The following is a 16,853-nucleotide window of genomic DNA, read 5'->3' as shown; positions in this document are numbered from 1 at the left end:
AAAATCCGCTCGGGATAGAGTTGAAGGGCTGTCTTGGCCAATGTGAGCGAAATTCAAGATAGTCTGTTTATATTTATAATATGTATATTATTATACCTTCCTGAGGCAGGCCCTAAAGAGAATTATCCTGAGTCCTTGGAGGTCTCTATCTCACCTGTTTCAGAGGAAAGCCAGGGAATAGCTCGCGTAAACCCACCGTGCCCAGGACCCAGCAGGGAGCGAACTCATTTGATGGTATAGACACAGTATCATTTAGACTGTAGTTACTTTTAGGTTTGTGTCAGATTTACTAAAGTGGAAATTCAGTGGTGGGTTCATGGAAGCGGTGTAACTTCGTTATTTTCTCCCTAAAACAGTCTCTTGAGCTGAGATATCTTCTCACCATAATGGAACTTTTTTTTCTTCACATGCACAAAATTGGTTAGAGCAATAAGTACATCAATCATGATTTGCTATTTTTTATTGCCTTCTAAATGCTCTAAGCAAAGAATATGAGTGTTTTTAGTTACACAAGCTACAGTATGAGGAAAATATATTGAAAAGTGTGAGGTACAGGGGAGGCAAAGAGTATCTGGAAGCTCAATAGGAAGACAAATTTTCATATTACTATCACTTTCTTTCTGTAACTAGTTCCCAAATGTTAGCAAAATAGGAAAGGAAAACATATGCTGTAATGTTTATAGTCAATCTCTGTTCACTTCTAAAACAATTTCTATATTCATTTTTCCCTGAATATCATTTTTATCTGTCCTTTCCTTATTTCTGGAAAGGAACAGTAAGCCACTTAGTATGGGAGGATGTGGAATGCATCCCATTCCCCAGCTGAGCAAAGAAAATGTATTTGTAGTCATGGAGAAAACCCACAAGGTGGATGCTGTGTTTTTAGATTATGGTCAGGTAAATTGTTGATTTTGTAGAATAAACTCTATCTTTTGAATAAGAAACTGGAGTGGTGTGCACTGTATTTCCATATAGTTTTTATCAGATTTTTGTACAATAACAAGATAAATTTTAGGATAACAAAGGCATTACTGCAAATGGCTCCACATTGGGTCTGTACTGGGCATATGCCGCTGCTCATAAATTTACTGAAATATTTGCCTGAGTATAAAGTTTTCTGACTTAACATTCATACTAGGAAACCCGCCTTTCTCTTGGAGGCCATCAGGCCATCCCTGACATCATTTTTATAATTCTTTTTCTTCCCTATAGGGAACAGGATGTACTGAAAAAAAAGTTTTAACTACTGAAACATGATAATGAAATACATATCCATGAGCTTATCTATCAACTCCCTATCAGTGTCTCCTTCAGGAAGCCTTTGGCTCAGCATGAGGGATACATACAAAAAAATCTCTTAGTTTTATTTCCTTTGTGTTCCCTTAGGTCGTAGTGTCATTTGCTTATACATACATGTGCGTATATATATATATAAATACATGTATATCATGTCTTAGCATTTCTCTATAGATGGGATGAGTTGAGATGGTTTTTAATTCAGTATGCATCACACATAAAATGTGGCTGCCCCTCATGCATTACGGGCTTCCTAGCAGGGAGAGTTTGATCAGGTCTGTATAAATGCAGAAAACAGAAAGACACTGTGAAACAAGGCACATTTTATGCTAAGGTTGCCTTGATAAATAGTTAATAAAAGGTTAATAAATCATTAACGGAGACTTTAATAAATGGTGAATCAGTTGGTTATCTCTATTCCATCAAGGCGATGGGTTGCTTTAGCACCAGCTATAACATTAGGTTTATAACAACCTTAAAATATGTATTCACCATGTATTATTTTTTCCTGAATGCAAGTTGAATATACAGTGTAACCAAGATTTAGAGAAAGTTTAAAGCAACAGATTTAGCTAAAAGTTAAAAGGACCTCAAAGGAGTGTAGGCAGGAAGATTGTGAGAGGTAAGGTGCCTTTTATAGCAGCAAGGCCCTTGGCTTGCATTTATGGTTAGGATCTGTCCAGCATGGCCCTTCTTCTACCCTGCTCCTCAGGCCTCCTCTCACGATGTCGGCAACGTGTTGGTGCTGCAGCTTGGCCTAGGGCTTTATGGACTCTAATGCCAGAGCAGGTAGAGAAAAACACCAGAATTGCTTCTTTGTTCTCCTCCTTTTTGTGCATCTGTCATATACAAGAAGTGGTAAAGAGCAGCTTTTGGCCAATAGAGATCTGTCACACCCTGGAACAGGAATACAGACTGGAAAGGGTCTTAGAGATCTCATCATCTTCTGCACCTTCCCATTCTAGTGCAGGAATCAGTTCTGTCTGAGCCTGTCCTGACGGATGTGGTCTGAAACATCATCTGGTCTTAAACATGTTCCTCCAAAGATGGAGCCTGTGTAATTCCCAAGTAATCTATTTCAGCGCTTACACAGTCCTTAACATTGAATGCTTTTTCTTATGCCCAACTGGAGTATCTCTGGCTTCAGTTTATGTTCATATCCACCATAAAACTGGAGAGCAAATTATTCTTTCTCTTTGCAACAGCCCCTTTTTGTAGTTGAAGACTGTTCTCTCGTCTCCCCACCGTTCTCCCGGGGACATAGCGTGAGCCCTGTATCTTGGGAGACTTCAAATGAGATCAGGCTAAGCAGTTTAACGTGCACTGCAGGAAGAGAAGCTGCCTCAGTAGAGACATGGAGCACATGGACTAGCTGGTTTTCTGGGGTTTTTTGTCTTTTTTTTTTTTTTTTTTTTTTTTTTACAATGACCTCTTAGAGCCTGGCTCGGTGCTTTTATCTGTATTCAAAAACGCTGCACACACTCTGAACGAGAAGGAAATGATGGAAAAACGAAATACAGAGAAAGGAAATAAATCTTGAAAGAGGCAATTAATTTTAGGGACTGGTTTTGTAAAGCAATTTTACCATCTGCCCCATATCCCCTGTGCTCAGTTCTTTCATTCTGTCCTGTTCCTTGGAAATATGCAAGCTTAAATCCTTCCTCAGTCCTTTCTTTCAATTTAAATCCTCATTTGGCCTTGAACCTCTGCAGACCTTTTAACAGTTTGCTCCCACAAGTTGAATTTTGGTGATTTGTTAGATCTCTTCTGCCTGTGTACTTCTTAGTTACTTACCTGAGGGCTTTTACAGCTAAAAAAAGCAGCCTTAGCTGAAGAGGGAAGCGTGTCTAGCTCTAATAAATAAAACACATGGATTCAATTAAAACAATGTTTAAATAATTTTCGGAAAGGAGGATGCTTGATGTAACTACATCAGAGGACCACAGTGACTTTTAAGCCAACAAACTGTGCAGGTTTACTTTCTCATTTAATCTCCAGGTCTATAAAAAATGCATACTTCCATAGCAGTCATCTTCCCACTCCTACAGTTAACATGATTTTGGAATTATTTTAAGTCCAAACCATGTGAAAATAAATCCTAACTCGATTTTGTGGGCTTACTTTGTTTCCATTAAATTCCTTCTTAAAACATTTCATATGCTCAGTTTTATTATTGCTACTTCCAGGAATTTCTAAATGCTTCCAAATTTGGATTGATAAAACATTTTTACCTTTTCTTGGAAAAAAAAAAAAAACAAGAATGTTATTCTCTGCTTGCTTTCCCAGGTATTTATAACCCAAGGTGCTTGCATATATACCTTAACAGATACACATGCAACAGTCACATTTTAAATAAGTGATTCTTTGCAGTCATAATGTATTAGAAGGAGGATATATCAGATTTCACAAATGAAACAGAATGGAGCTTATCACGTTCTCAGAAATGAGGGTCTGCCAAAAAAATCAGTGCATTGCAAAGAACGATGGAGTCCTGTGGATGATTAAACAAATGACATCTTTTCTCCCCAGGCCCCAATCATTTCCCCCCGAGCAATGGGCACGTGTTTCAGGAATAGCGTGGAGGGGAGCTGAGGAGGCAGTAGTGACTCTGCAGGCTGCGAGGTTGAGGTTCATATCTGGAACTTTCTGTTCACTAATAGGTACTTGAGCAATAACTGAAGTGAGAAGATGCTTCTGTGACACCTAGCTGGTACCTTTGTCATGCTCTTGGAGGCTCAGGGCACTTTATAAACACAGTAACAGGATAGTCCCAACTCATTGAGGTTCGCTTTTGCCACTGACCTCAGTGAAGTCAGGATTTCTTGCATTTTAATTGAATTTCCTCAAGTAATATCACAGTCATTTTTCCTTTTCCAGGGGTTTTCTGGGTGGATATCCCCTAACAAGGGGATGAGGAAGTCTGCTTGCAGTTCAGCCCACCGAGCTGGTACTCGAGGACCGTAGGTGCATGTGAATGACGCTCAGCAGAGTTTGCAGGCATCTCATTCCCTTGAATCCTGGGGTCTCTGCCCAGCCTTTTCTGGATGGGAGAGGCTGAGGTTAAGCCTCTATTTGTAGTGCTAGTGTATGGATCAGTACTGCTTTTAGGCAGGCTGTCTGTCTGTTAATTGAATGATATAGTCTCTCTTTCATCATTTTACTATGAAAAGATTTGCCACAAAGCAACCTCTGTGGCACAGGAGCTGGCACAGGCGCACGGGACTTGGGCTGTATTATCTCGCAGGAAAGCTGAGTAGATCTTTTCTCCCTTTCCTCTGTGCTGGAGCCTGTTGACCACTGCAGCATGGTGTCCTTTTGGGACTTGGGCAGCAAGGACAGCTCTGAGCTGTTACCTAAGGCATGTCTTAGCCCAGATGCGTCCACCGTTCCACCCTTTGGATGAGAGCCATATTTAATTTAATTATGTGATAGTGCATTTTCACATGTGCAACGTTAGCAGCGACTGTCAGGGTGCCTACAGAAACCTGTGGACTCTTAAGCTTTGTTGTACCTGGCCTGGACTTGAGGAGTGTGACACTGCTGCTGGGACGCTCATCTTGATGTGGTCAGGACCAGGCCATTGCATGCAAACCTTCCCAGACCAGACTCAATCTGTCTCCCTTGTCTCGTAAAATAGTCTTTTCTGAGCTTTGTAAGCAAAGAAAAACAATCAAGACAAAGATATAACAGATTGCTAGAGACAACTATTACTGCTTGTCTGAATATTTATTAAATTAAAAACAAAGATAAGAGAAAATGGAGCGGCATCTACCATAAAACACACTCATTACAAGGGCATTTACAAGCTTTGCCTAAAACAACACTTTTGCAGTTTCTCTACGTTAGCAATTTTTTTCCCTCTTCTGAATGTACCCCACCATAGGCCCAGTTCTAGGCCTCAGGCATGGTGTGAACTTTCTCTTTTTTTATTTCATAGCCATGGGCAGGCGGGTAGTTTCTCTGAGGACAGTTAGAGCGTGGGTTTGAATGGTGCTTCGTCACACTGATACAGAAAAGGGGCCTGTTGCTTCGCAGACCTGTAGCACAGGTCTTCTCTAGAGACCCCATTTCCTACCAAGCTGCAGGCTTGCAGCATAACCATCAGCAGGGCTGCAAGGAAACGTCATGGCCCTTAGGGCACCCTCAGCGCCTCCTCCACGGCAGGCCCTGGTGCTCCGAGCCTGCTCCAGCTTCTCAGACCTGCCTCTGGCTTGTTCTGCCATGTGGAGTTGCAATCCGGATCGGGTGCCAGTGCAATCCATGGAGGATCCCCTTCCTGCTTGGGCTTTGCGGGTAAAATGGTTGACGTTTTCATGAATAGAACCTGCCATCATCCATTTTTCCAGGAAATGTTGCCTACTAGTGGGTAGGTAAGGTGTATATCTACCATGATACTTCCTAAGCAAGTGCATCCCCCAAGATCTGTGGAGAATATGTGATCATTTTTCCTCTCTCTTTTCTTTTTGTTACTTATATGGATTTGTTTTCAAAACCTTGCTTTTTTTTTCTTTCCTAGGAGATGACCCATTCCTGGCCTCCTCCTCTTACTGCTATTCACACTCCTGGCAAGGCTGAGCAGACCAAGTTTTCTATCCCAAGCAAGGTACAAGTAGGCTATTAACAGTGATCTGATAAACATGCTGTTCTGTTGAGTGTTCTTTGCTGGAGAGTTTATTTTTGTAATTGGTTCCATTTTCAGAAGGTTCTAAGACTATTTTTGGTTCGAAATTCCCAATCAAACTGTTGTTACTAGTAGAGCTCTTACTTAAAGCTGCAGAAGCTATAGCAGAGGGAAAGTGAACCTTATCTTTGTTTTTATAAGAGTCCTTCTACACAAGTACAACATATTTTATTTGTTTATTTTTCTTTCATCATTATTTGTTTAATGCCATGGCTAAATGGTCTTCTGTTCCTTCCGATGATTGACTGCTTGATGAGGTTTAGGCTGTGTAATCAGATTATTTGGACTTGAAAAGTTCCTCCATGTGAACAGAGCTGTGGTGTCTGCCTGCTTGCACACCCGAAGTACCAGCAGACAGAGAGCTGTACAAATGCGGCCTTGTTAAAAGCATTGCACTTCCCAAGCCTGGAGAGTACCTGCAGTTCACCTGACATGCAGTGAAGTGTTAAGCCACAGTAATTTGAACATGTCTTGATCCCAAATTCTGTTGTTGCCTTCTGGCTACGAGTCTGGTACCGCAGTTAGTGCTAGAGCTCCCACCGAAGGCAGTCGATACCAAAGCGACGAGCTGATGATGTCTGGGGAAGGGAGATCTTCCCTGGGGTGGAAAACTACCCCACTGTGACATGGGCCTACATAAAAGTTTCTTTCTAGAGGCAGGGCCTTGGAAAATCGCTCATAAAGCTGTACTGGCACCGCTTGACATTATGGTTCAAGCAATCATATCCTGTTTTAGAAGCTGGAATGTGATCTTCTCCTTACTGATTTTATCTATTTGGCAGATATTCCCCTGTCTGAAATGCAACCTCCATACTTAATTGGAAATCATATGAAATTAGGAGCATCTATGGCTCCCTAAAACACAAGGCCAGTGCCTACAATGCCTTATTTTATGGGAATGTGATTGTACTGCTCTGGCACTCCCAGTATCAGTTCAGTTAACTGCTTCTGCATTAAGCATCATCACTCATAATCATAGAAGGATTTAATCCTAACTATAAATCTGGTTAAAATCAGTTGAACCCATTTAGGTGAAGGTGGACAGACCTGTGTGGATGCCTGTGTAAGTGACAGTTGAGCTTTGGCCCATTGGAAGCTTTATTTTTCTAATTTATATTGTCTCTCAATTTAGTGCTGCATTTTTATGGGCTTTACATAAACAGGTCTATGTCCTGCAGACTGCCACTATCTCAACAGAGCAATATAATCATGGGCTCAGAGATACTAAAAACTTGCTTTGTTTTGTTTTTCTGTTCCTATTAAGTTTTCTTTGAACTTTTAAGATCCACATCAAAGTTAATAATTTCTGGACAGGTTAAATGTTGATCTTAAAACTGTTGACCATATGACTCTAATATAAAATATAAATTAGACTTTTTTAAGCTAGCATTTCAGGAAACAGGCAATCACATAAATGTTTCTTAGTTTGTTAGTTTTGCTGTGGAAAAATGCAACAGAATGTGTCTCCTCAGAACATAACACTAAATTAATTCTAGCTGGCCAAATTGTTGCCTCTGAGACACAACATGGGTAGCTTGTACAGCCATAAAGCCAAAAACTGGCTCTACTAGAAATTCTCAACTTAACTAAAACATATAAGTATCCTCATGAGAAATGTATGTTAAAAAGTGTGATAAAAAGGTGGAACTTATAAGAACAATTAATCCTTTTGACATTCAAATTTAAAGTGCCATTTTTACTCTTAGGGCATAATTTACTTCACAAGGGACTGACTGACAACACAGTACAATATTAGGAACTAATAATGCCCTAAGAGGAAGTGCAGTGAGGGCTTTAATGACTTTAACATCCTACAGAAGTAACACTTCCAGCAAAGTAGTGCCTGGCTGTAAGACTAGGTTGTAAATAACACCTTAATTTCAAATCATCAAACTCTGCTTGGAAGGAAAGTTGATTACAATCCCCGTGGACTGTAAAGCCTAGGGAAAAACTAAGCAAGAAAACAGTAACATTAAGGAGCAGCTCAGTTGTTATTGTGAGTCACAGGGAATTGCAGCATTAGCACGCTCAGCCTTGCAGCCACATCCTTTGCTTGTATGAAGTTGCTGTACTTCCATCGATTGCGTTGCATCTGCTCAGATTTCCATGAGCTGGAGATCAACTTTCTATGTCTTTATCAAATCCTACATTCGCAGCTCAAATGAAATCACTGTGACTGTTGATAAAAGGTTATTGTATTTTCTAGCAACAGCAAAGGCTCTGAATTTAATGCATAGCTACCTTCATGCAATGGACTAAATTTTGCAGCACAGATGCCTCGCACACATGTCCATAGCTGAGACTTGACATCGCTGGACCGCTGCTGGTGCAAATCTGTGCAGAGCAAGTGTGTAGATTTACAGCAGCTGAGGACAAGCTCTTGTCTGGACTGTGAAAGTGTCCCTCAGTGGTGCTCGATCTCCACAGTTAATAGTGTTTTTTTTTAAACTAATGTCACTGATGTTGCCTTAACAGTCACATGGTGCCTTCCCTGTGCAATCTCCTTCTCTGTTTGTGTAATGCCAACTGCTTTTAATCTGCAAGCAAAGATGTGTCCAACCTTCTTCATCTCACTTAACTGATTCTGGCATTTTGTGTGTTCTTCTTTGTAGGACTCTCAACATGTGACCTCAGGATACAATGTACAAAGTAGGTCTTAATCATCCTTAGTCCTAAAAGTCAAGAGTTGAGTGTATTTTTTTCCTACTTAACATGGTTAAAACAAAGGCTGAAAAAATTAATTTCTCTGGTGCGAAAGCAGATCAGTTCCATTTTTTATTACATGTTATGCATTGTGGCATGTTGTGAAACCAAGTATAATTAGATGGGCTGACAGCTTTGGGTGCATTTTAATTCTACAGTAATCTTTTGACATTTGAAAATGTGTTTCCTTTGCTTGCAGAGTGGAGTGATCCAGCAGGGAAAGTTGCAACTAAGTCAGTGCCACAAAAGTCGTAAGTATTATTATTTGCAGCTTTAAATCTTGATTTAAAATTATTATAAAGAAGAAGTTTATTTTTCCAAAGACAGCTAAAATTGAGCTCACCCACAGTCTTGCCCTGGTGTTCAGGTGTTCTCGGTGGTGCTTAAAAAACAGTTTTATGTTTTCAGTACTTATTGTTTCTTGTTTTTAAGCATTAGCTAACAAAGGTATGTATGAAAGAGGAGTTTATTAAGCAGAGATAATGCTGATTTTGGTTGTACAGCTTGACAAAATTAAATCACTTTTATGTTTCTCTCATCAGATACTAAACCTCTTACAGTAGAAAATGCAACCCAATGAACAGATGATGCAAGAATTGTGTAGCATTTATAGAGTGAGGGAGAGTAAAATCCATCGTACAGAACAATTATGCTTTTTGTTACTGAAAAGCACGACTTGAATTTTATACACTCAGATGAAAATCACAGCTGATCTATAAATATGACAGTTGAAATTTGTGGAAGTGTTAATTCTCCACTGTGTTAAACCTTTTTCTTTGGTGCTACTCTGGTGTAAAGTCGGAAAAAATGTGGCAGTCAGTTGAGACTGCACTTTTTTTTTTTTTTACTCCAGAATTTCAAACTAGTTTGTGAATATGAATTATATAATAATCTTGAAAAGCAGGTGGTTGTTTTGATACTTACTTGAGGCATAAATATGTTGGTACAATTTCAGTTTAGAGCTGTGATTTTTTTACCACTCAAATGGTGGTAAACTACTGAATATAGAACTGCATTAGCTTAACTGAGGCTTGTGTAAATACAGGGTGTTCATTTCAAATGACTTCAAAATTTTTCTAGTGGGTCCCCTTAATCTGCTAAGGACACAATTTAAACTAAATCAATTTAGAGAAAGAAAAAACAATGCAGAAATACCAATAGAACTTTATAAAAATAATTTAAATCGACTCATTTTTAAACTAGTGCAAATTTGTGAGCAGCCAAGGGCTAGCTGGAGTTTTGTGACCACGAAAGAAGCCAGGGGCAGAGCTGGGACAAGGCTGTGGGTGTCTGGAGGCTGAGGTCTTCAGCAGTAAAGTCACATCAGGGAAGCACGCACTTGAGTCAAGTTAGTTCCCAGAGTAAAGCTTTACGAAACTACATTAAACATCTAATTAAACTCAAAATAAAATATTATTTCTTCAGATTGAATTAGAATTGGGTAGGAATGCTAATAATAAATAAATACATTTATAAATAATAATTTGAATAGCATTGATAGTATTTATTCACCAAAGTTCATATTGAATTAGTTCTTCCCGTTTGTGATTTCTATTTCTCGTAATGACTGTTGTTATTTTTTAAAGAATCTAGCCAGCTAGACCCACTGTTCTTGTTAATGGAATGGTTATATTCATTTTAAGAACATTGAAGCGGTCCTATCCAAACATCAAGCACATTCTCTAGTTAAAAAAAACATGATATATATTATTACCTCTTAAAAAGATTTTTCTCCTAAAGCGAGGTTATTTGGATTCCACCATGAAAAAAAAAAATTGTGAGTATACCATAAAATACAATATTTCAATAGTTTGTAACCAACAGTAATAGACTTGTCAATCATGGTTTATAGTTATAAGCTGAATTTCAAAAGAACAGTACTTCAGAGCTCAGTGGTATATAGTGCATTTAATGGGACCAAAGCTCTCTATAGGAAGCTTGATATAAAACCCAAAGACACTGAGTACATTTTATGAACCAGTTGCTCTCTGTTCTGCTGCTTGATCTAAAGTTCCAGTGCTATCAATCAGGTTTCTGCAGCAATGAACTGCCTTCTTATGGTAGGTGATAGATTTTACACATGAGAGATCAGAGCTGCAATAAAGCTACTTTTATTTTTAGCTTCCAAATGAAGATCAGCTAACCCATTACTATCACTTTTACTAGAGAAAAATTGTTAAGGCAGCTTCCAAGGATTTCCATAGCGCTTTGGGAGGTTAGAAGGCAGTCCACTGTGAGACTTGGTATTACGAGGCCAATTTGTTTCTTTAGATCTGCATGTGTAGTTCCCATCACTTTCAATGAGAATTACCTACTTGAGAACATAGTTGGGCATAATGAATCAAAGTATAAAAAAACAGTGGGTAAGAAAAAAAAATGGTATCATCAAGTAGTTACAGATATACAATGTGATCCAAATAAACCCAGATAGGTTTAGAGATCCTGCAGTCATTGTGTATTTTAATAATATAGTATTTATCAAATTGCAGTTGTATTAGGGAGGATTTAATCTTTCTAATACCGGACAGTTTCAGGGATATTAGAGTGTGTGAGTAAAATTACAGTTCTACTTATCCCCAGTAACATTTGTAGTTACACTGTCGATCACACAGCATGATTTTACCACTGGTTTCAAACATGTATCCCCTTCCAATTCCCCATGAATTTTGTCAATGGCATCTGCTATCACTATTTCAGCTTGAGTGAACCTGACTGATTTCGTGTTTGTTTTATATTCTTTGTAAGAGCCTTTTTAGCCTGGACAAAAGTAAGGTTATTCTCCAAATTCTTTAGTTTACAGGCAAGTCATGTGCAACTTAAGTTTTATTTTCCAGTTATATTGCTCCTGTGGTGGTCACATAGATCTAACTGGCATGGTTAGATAATCTTAGGAATTGGTGCTAATGTGGCATTGGCCATGTCGCTGAGCAGCACCGTGACTGGCCTGGGCATGCGTGCCGAACAGAGACGCGTTGCCTCCGTGGTGCTGTGCTCTGCGTCAGCGGTAACGCTGCTTGGATGTTATCACAAAATTCAGATGTAGGAACATTGTCCTTGTAGAATACAGGGCTGAAGGGATGCATGAGCTTTGTAGGATAACGATTTAGGCATCTGCTTCTAGGGGAAAAATCAGAGGCCACATACTGCAAGGTGGATTCATCTACCAATGTCTTGCTTTTGTAGGGTGATGCAATACATATGACTAGTGATTACGCTGTGGCCTAACTTGTCTCAAGTAAAGCTTTTTGAGGCATGACTTTCAATCTTTTATGGATGAAAGGTGTTTAATGTATAAACACTTAGTGTATTATGCCATACACACATGGTAGAGAAACCCAACACCCAGTGCTTTGCAGCAAGCCAAATAGTAGGTAAAGTAATTGGGATCCGGTCTAAATTCTGCACCTGCATTGTACATAAGTGAGTCTGATTTAAATGAGGTATTTAAAAGAATTTCTGCTCTGGATTGCTGAAAGTGAATTTCTGAGCTTGTGTGTGTGTGTAGCTAAAATCAGGCTATGTAAAACTATGGTACTTGGCTTCCCATTTTATCTTCAGACTCTCTGTAAAACTCCACTGATTCGATACTGTGCAGTCAGTTTACAACCAGTCTACTCTGATTAGTTTGGCATGAAGCATAGTAAGCAGGAACAGATAAGGTGCAACCAATTGCACTGAGAAGGATTTTCTGTCAACTTCCATGAATTCAAGGGTACACACTCAACTCTTGACTTAGGTTTCTGTTATATAATTACCACTGCAAGTATGTCATCCTCAAACATCCAGTTCTTTTGTTCTGTTTGGTTGTTAGCGTTTGGCCTCTGTCCAGCTGGAAACTACCCAGAACCTTTTTAATCAAGCACATCCTGTGTTTCGAAATCATACTGCAGAGTAGTCCTGGGTAGTTTCCATAAAAGCCTAGCTGAAAAGAAGAATGTAATCATAATGGTATTCTTCCCTTGTCATAAAATGACTTCCTATACTTACTGTATTAATACAGTATTAAAAGGTCCTTCTCATGGGCTCAGCGAACTACCGGAAACCATTAAAAACTTAGAGCAGCAAATTTTTATGCATCAGACAAAAACAACCCATTTTATCTTTATAGGATTTTTGAGATCCATCATGCTTGATGATACACAACTTGTGTGGGGACTAGAGAACACTTAAATGCAGTAGGCTCAAAAACAAGGCAAGCAGTTGAAAATCTCCATGTGATTCTTTTGCACGGATTTTTGAAAAGGGGCTCACCACTGGCTTCAGCCGGGCCAAGATTTCACTTCATGGTATTAAAAATACTTCAGTAAATGCCAGTATTTTTGTAATCCCAAAGATTATTGTAGCATTTCATGGAAGCCTGTTTGAAAATGGAAATGTATTTCTTGACGTCTAACTACTTTTCAGAAGTGTCTAATGGGTTTTTGGGAGTTCTCCACAGTGTCAGGGACAGCCACCTGGGAGCATGGAAAACAAAATTTGGCAGCATGTTCAAGCTATGAATTAAAGGTAATTCACGGTTTGAAACGAATCAGCATGAGGTCCTTATGAAGAGTAATCAGACATCAAGAGGATTTTACACCGAGGATTGTATATTGGATAATGCGACAACAAGTAATGTTGTTATTCAGAACGTTCAAATCAAGAAGCGCTGATGAATTCTTAACCTTGAAAGGAATTTTTTTTAAATGAGATTCATTCAATATCATTGCACAATTTCCAGTTTAATCATATGAAACGAAAACTTGTAAAATTCAGCTCCAACTGGAATAAGAGATGTATCCAACTGTATATCTGAGTTCCAGTCACAAGCCAGACCAGATATAATACACTGAAGAAGCTGTAATTTTAGTATTTCTAATTACAGTTTTTGACGAGTGTTAATTGATTCTACAGTTTTGATAGCCTGGTTTCTTTTATAGTGTACATTCATTTTCACTTAGCAAGTGTGTGGCAAGCTTTAATCGGTAGAGTAAGTGCTGCCTGCTTGTTAGCCTCAGGAAGTCCCAAAGATATTCCCTCTGGGTAAACTGGGAAAGTCAGGGGTACAAGGGACTTACTTGCTGTGTGCAAATTATGGTAAGTGAAACACCGGTGGCATGTAATTGGAAGTCCATTAATCTTTAGAGAGTTCCAGTGCATCGTATAAAAGGGACAACTAGAAAATGAAGATAAAAGGGTCCGTTTTGATTAGATGTCATTCATCTTGCATATTTATTGTTTTGTTTTGTTAATTAGAAGTTTGCTTTGCCTCCTTTTGCCCACATAAGTTCTTGGGTGTTATCAGCTGGGATTTGGAGCAATGATAATGAGTGGGGATGGTGTCCTTTTGTTCCGCACTGCCGCAGGCTTCTCCTATTGAACAAAGTACTGAGAGACTGGGACTAAAACACACAAGAGTTTCCTCTGGCCAGATGCCTATAGAAGCAAAACATTTCAGCTGCTGTTAAATATGTTAAAACCCAGTGTCATAATTAAAAGCCCTGTATTCTTGAAGATAAGGCCATTATTCAAAATAATTTCTAAATTAGACTTTTAATTTGTTTTCATTATTCATCTGGCTCACATACAGTTTAACCTCTCTGTCAAAATAAAGTTATTTCCTAATGCATTCTTTTCCATGATCTTTTCTCCTGACATGTTTATAAATCAGTTTAAAAGATTGTGTGAACAGAACTAAATTAATTCTCTTATATTTTGCTGATCAATGTTGAATAATTTTTCTTGACTATCACAGGCTCATATAATTACTGCCCTTAAGAATGCCTGAAACAAACTAACCGCGTGCCTTCTTGCCAGCCTTGCTGATTGGAACTTTAATGAGCATTGAAGCATTTAAATTTCCTCTGATACTATATAAAGCCCCATTAAAAATTCAACATTTATTTGCCCTAACTAACTGGTACCAGTTGAAATACTTCGTACTCAAGCACGATGCACTTCTGTGTCACAGCCAAATACGTGCTACTGCAGCATGGTGATCATGGAACGTGCTAGTCTTAGTATGGACAGGTACCCAGCACGCATGGACATGTTTGGGTTCAGGATGTATTTCCCTACCCACTCCATACCCATTCCCATTTTGTAAACCAGTAAGACTGCAAACCTGCCACAGTTTTCCCTGAGTTTACGGAGCTTTTCTGCAGGCAGCCGGCAACGCAGCAGCCTATGTTGTGCCTTCATGGCTTGAGGCCAGCCTCCAGCTGACCTCCAATTTTCATTTCTGCGGGATGGAATCACTTCCGAACTTCAGTGTGACTTCAGACATGCATTGTGAAAAAAACAAATGTACTCCGTAACTCTGAAAATGTGCAGCAGGGTAGAGCAGAGGAAGCCACCACAATCAGTACCTCTCCCACCACTTGTTTTTAGAGCTGTGGGTTTGCTGATAAAATGTATGTAAAACAGCCTCCTTTCTTGCTTTCTGTTCGCTGTAGCTTGGACCTCACTCTGCTCCCTTTCCTTAGCTCAGACCCTTGAAATTCACAGCCAAGCCATTCCTTTCCTTTTTCGTGCTGATGCCCTTTGCTCCAGACCTTTCATTCTTACTCTCATACCTTACTAGCTCAGTGCACTTAAGCGGCCTGAGACAAACTGAGAAAATCTTCACCCAGATTCATCTGCGTCGTGCGGCAAAATAGTGATGACTCGAAATGGGCGATAAGCTTGAAAGAAGAATGGTCTTTGCCAGGAAATTTGTAATACCAAGCTGGCCTCGCAACTCCCTATTTGTGTCCTAAATATCCTAGGTAAGACTAACTGCCACTCTTCCTAATATCGCAACTTAATCCATTGCATCTTTCCTCTGAATCCTTCTGACAACCCCAATAATCTACCCCATTTTTCTCAGCTTTGCACTTTCTATCCAGAGGAACTTATATTGCTACCATTATCCTTTGGTTGAGGACTCAGCAGGGCTCCAAAGCCTATCAATTTTCTGGCCAGAAGGCTTATTTTTTATGAAGTGAAGTTCTCACAACACCCCATGGGGCTGGGCCACGGTCACTGCATTATCCTCTGTCTTGGACAGCCCCTGGAGCCAAAGATTTAAAATGTCTTTAGATTACAAATAGGTCCTCCCGAATGATAAAAATGAGAAATATTCCCCACTGCTGGGCTAATTACTTCTCTAAATTCCTGGAGGAAGAGCTGCTGCCCTCCCTTGTTTCTATGCACCTTTGAAAAATGTGTTTTGAGACTTTCCTAATGCTATAACCGTGACTTTCCAAAAGGAAGATGCAGCCCCTGAGGAGGAGGGAATTGTTGGTATTTTCTTCCAGCAGGTGCCAAACACTTATTTAATGAACATCCATGTAACAGAAAACACAGCAGGCTTCCAGAACATTGACAAATGTAAAATTATTCCCTAATTTCCACAGGAGCTTTTCCCTCTTAAAATAGTAAACAAAATCCAAAGGTGGTTTAACTTTTTAGAAATCATCCCTTACTGAAAGTCTCGTTTTGTCAAAATGCTTCACTGGAAGATCTTTACAGGTCTTGAAAGATGTCGAGGAATCTTCCTTCTATTGACAGCAGAGACGTGAATGCAGCTGTCAGGCTCATCCAAGGCTGTAAAAGCAGTAAATATCTCCAGTAATAGAGATTGCTTTCACCACTGTTTACCTGTTACACTCCATTCAAGTATTTGCTTTTTGGGTATCCCTGATAAGGTACATGCACTTAACTGTGTTTTAAGGACATACCTGTGCTTTTTCAAGGAGGGAGAGGAATGTGAATCAGTCCTGCCCATATTTGATTTAGTATGAATTTCAATAGTTGCAGGCAAATGTGAAAGCCTATACAAATCATATAGTTTCAAGTGTGGCTGTATGCTAGCCGGGAATTTTTTGTTGGGTCAGACCTTTATCTCAGCTTCTTTTTGTGGCTCTTTATGGGGATATTGAAGAGGAACTGAAACTGGTGACCTGGCTTGACCTTTGATACTGGATTAAAATTCCAGCTTGCTGCCATGGCAACAGTACCTTGAAAATTAGATCCTGACAGAAGCCCCGAGAAACTTAAAACTGCAACTGCTGCACTGAGCAGAAGAAAGGTTGCACACAATTGCCAGTGACAGGCTCTTAATTGAAATAATCTGCCCTTCCCTCTGCTTAGAGAAAGTAAGGAAGAGAGAAATGAAGGGAAAAAAAGCAGATTATATTTTGATAGATTTCTT

General features: G+C 39.4%; 1 protein-coding gene across 1 annotated transcript in view; it reads left to right on the top strand.

The window, feature by feature from the left end:
- The window catches only part of AFF2 (ALF transcription elongation factor 2), a 306,425-nt gene that overhangs the window by 184,464 nt on the left and 105,108 nt on the right, over positions 1-16,853 (top strand). The window contains exons 5-7 of the mRNA XM_088527446.1: positions 5,813-5,899; positions 8,590-8,626; positions 8,880-8,931. Of these exons, the coding sequence (XP_088383572.1) occupies positions 5,813-5,899; positions 8,590-8,626; positions 8,880-8,931 (176 nt within the window). The remainder of the gene's footprint in view (positions 1-5,812; positions 5,900-8,589; positions 8,627-8,879; positions 8,932-16,853) is intronic.

Source organism: Tinamus guttatus, unplaced genomic scaffold (assembly GCF_059628265.1).
Source record: "Tinamus guttatus ecotype Peru unplaced genomic scaffold, ASM5962826v1 Tinamus_guttatus_pri_ptg000287l, whole genome shotgun sequence".
NCBI lineage: Eukaryota > Metazoa > Chordata > Aves > Tinamiformes > Tinamidae > Tinamus > Tinamus guttatus.
The sequence above is the reverse complement of the archived record's forward strand: the minus strand, read 5'-3'. Positions and strand labels throughout refer to the sequence as shown.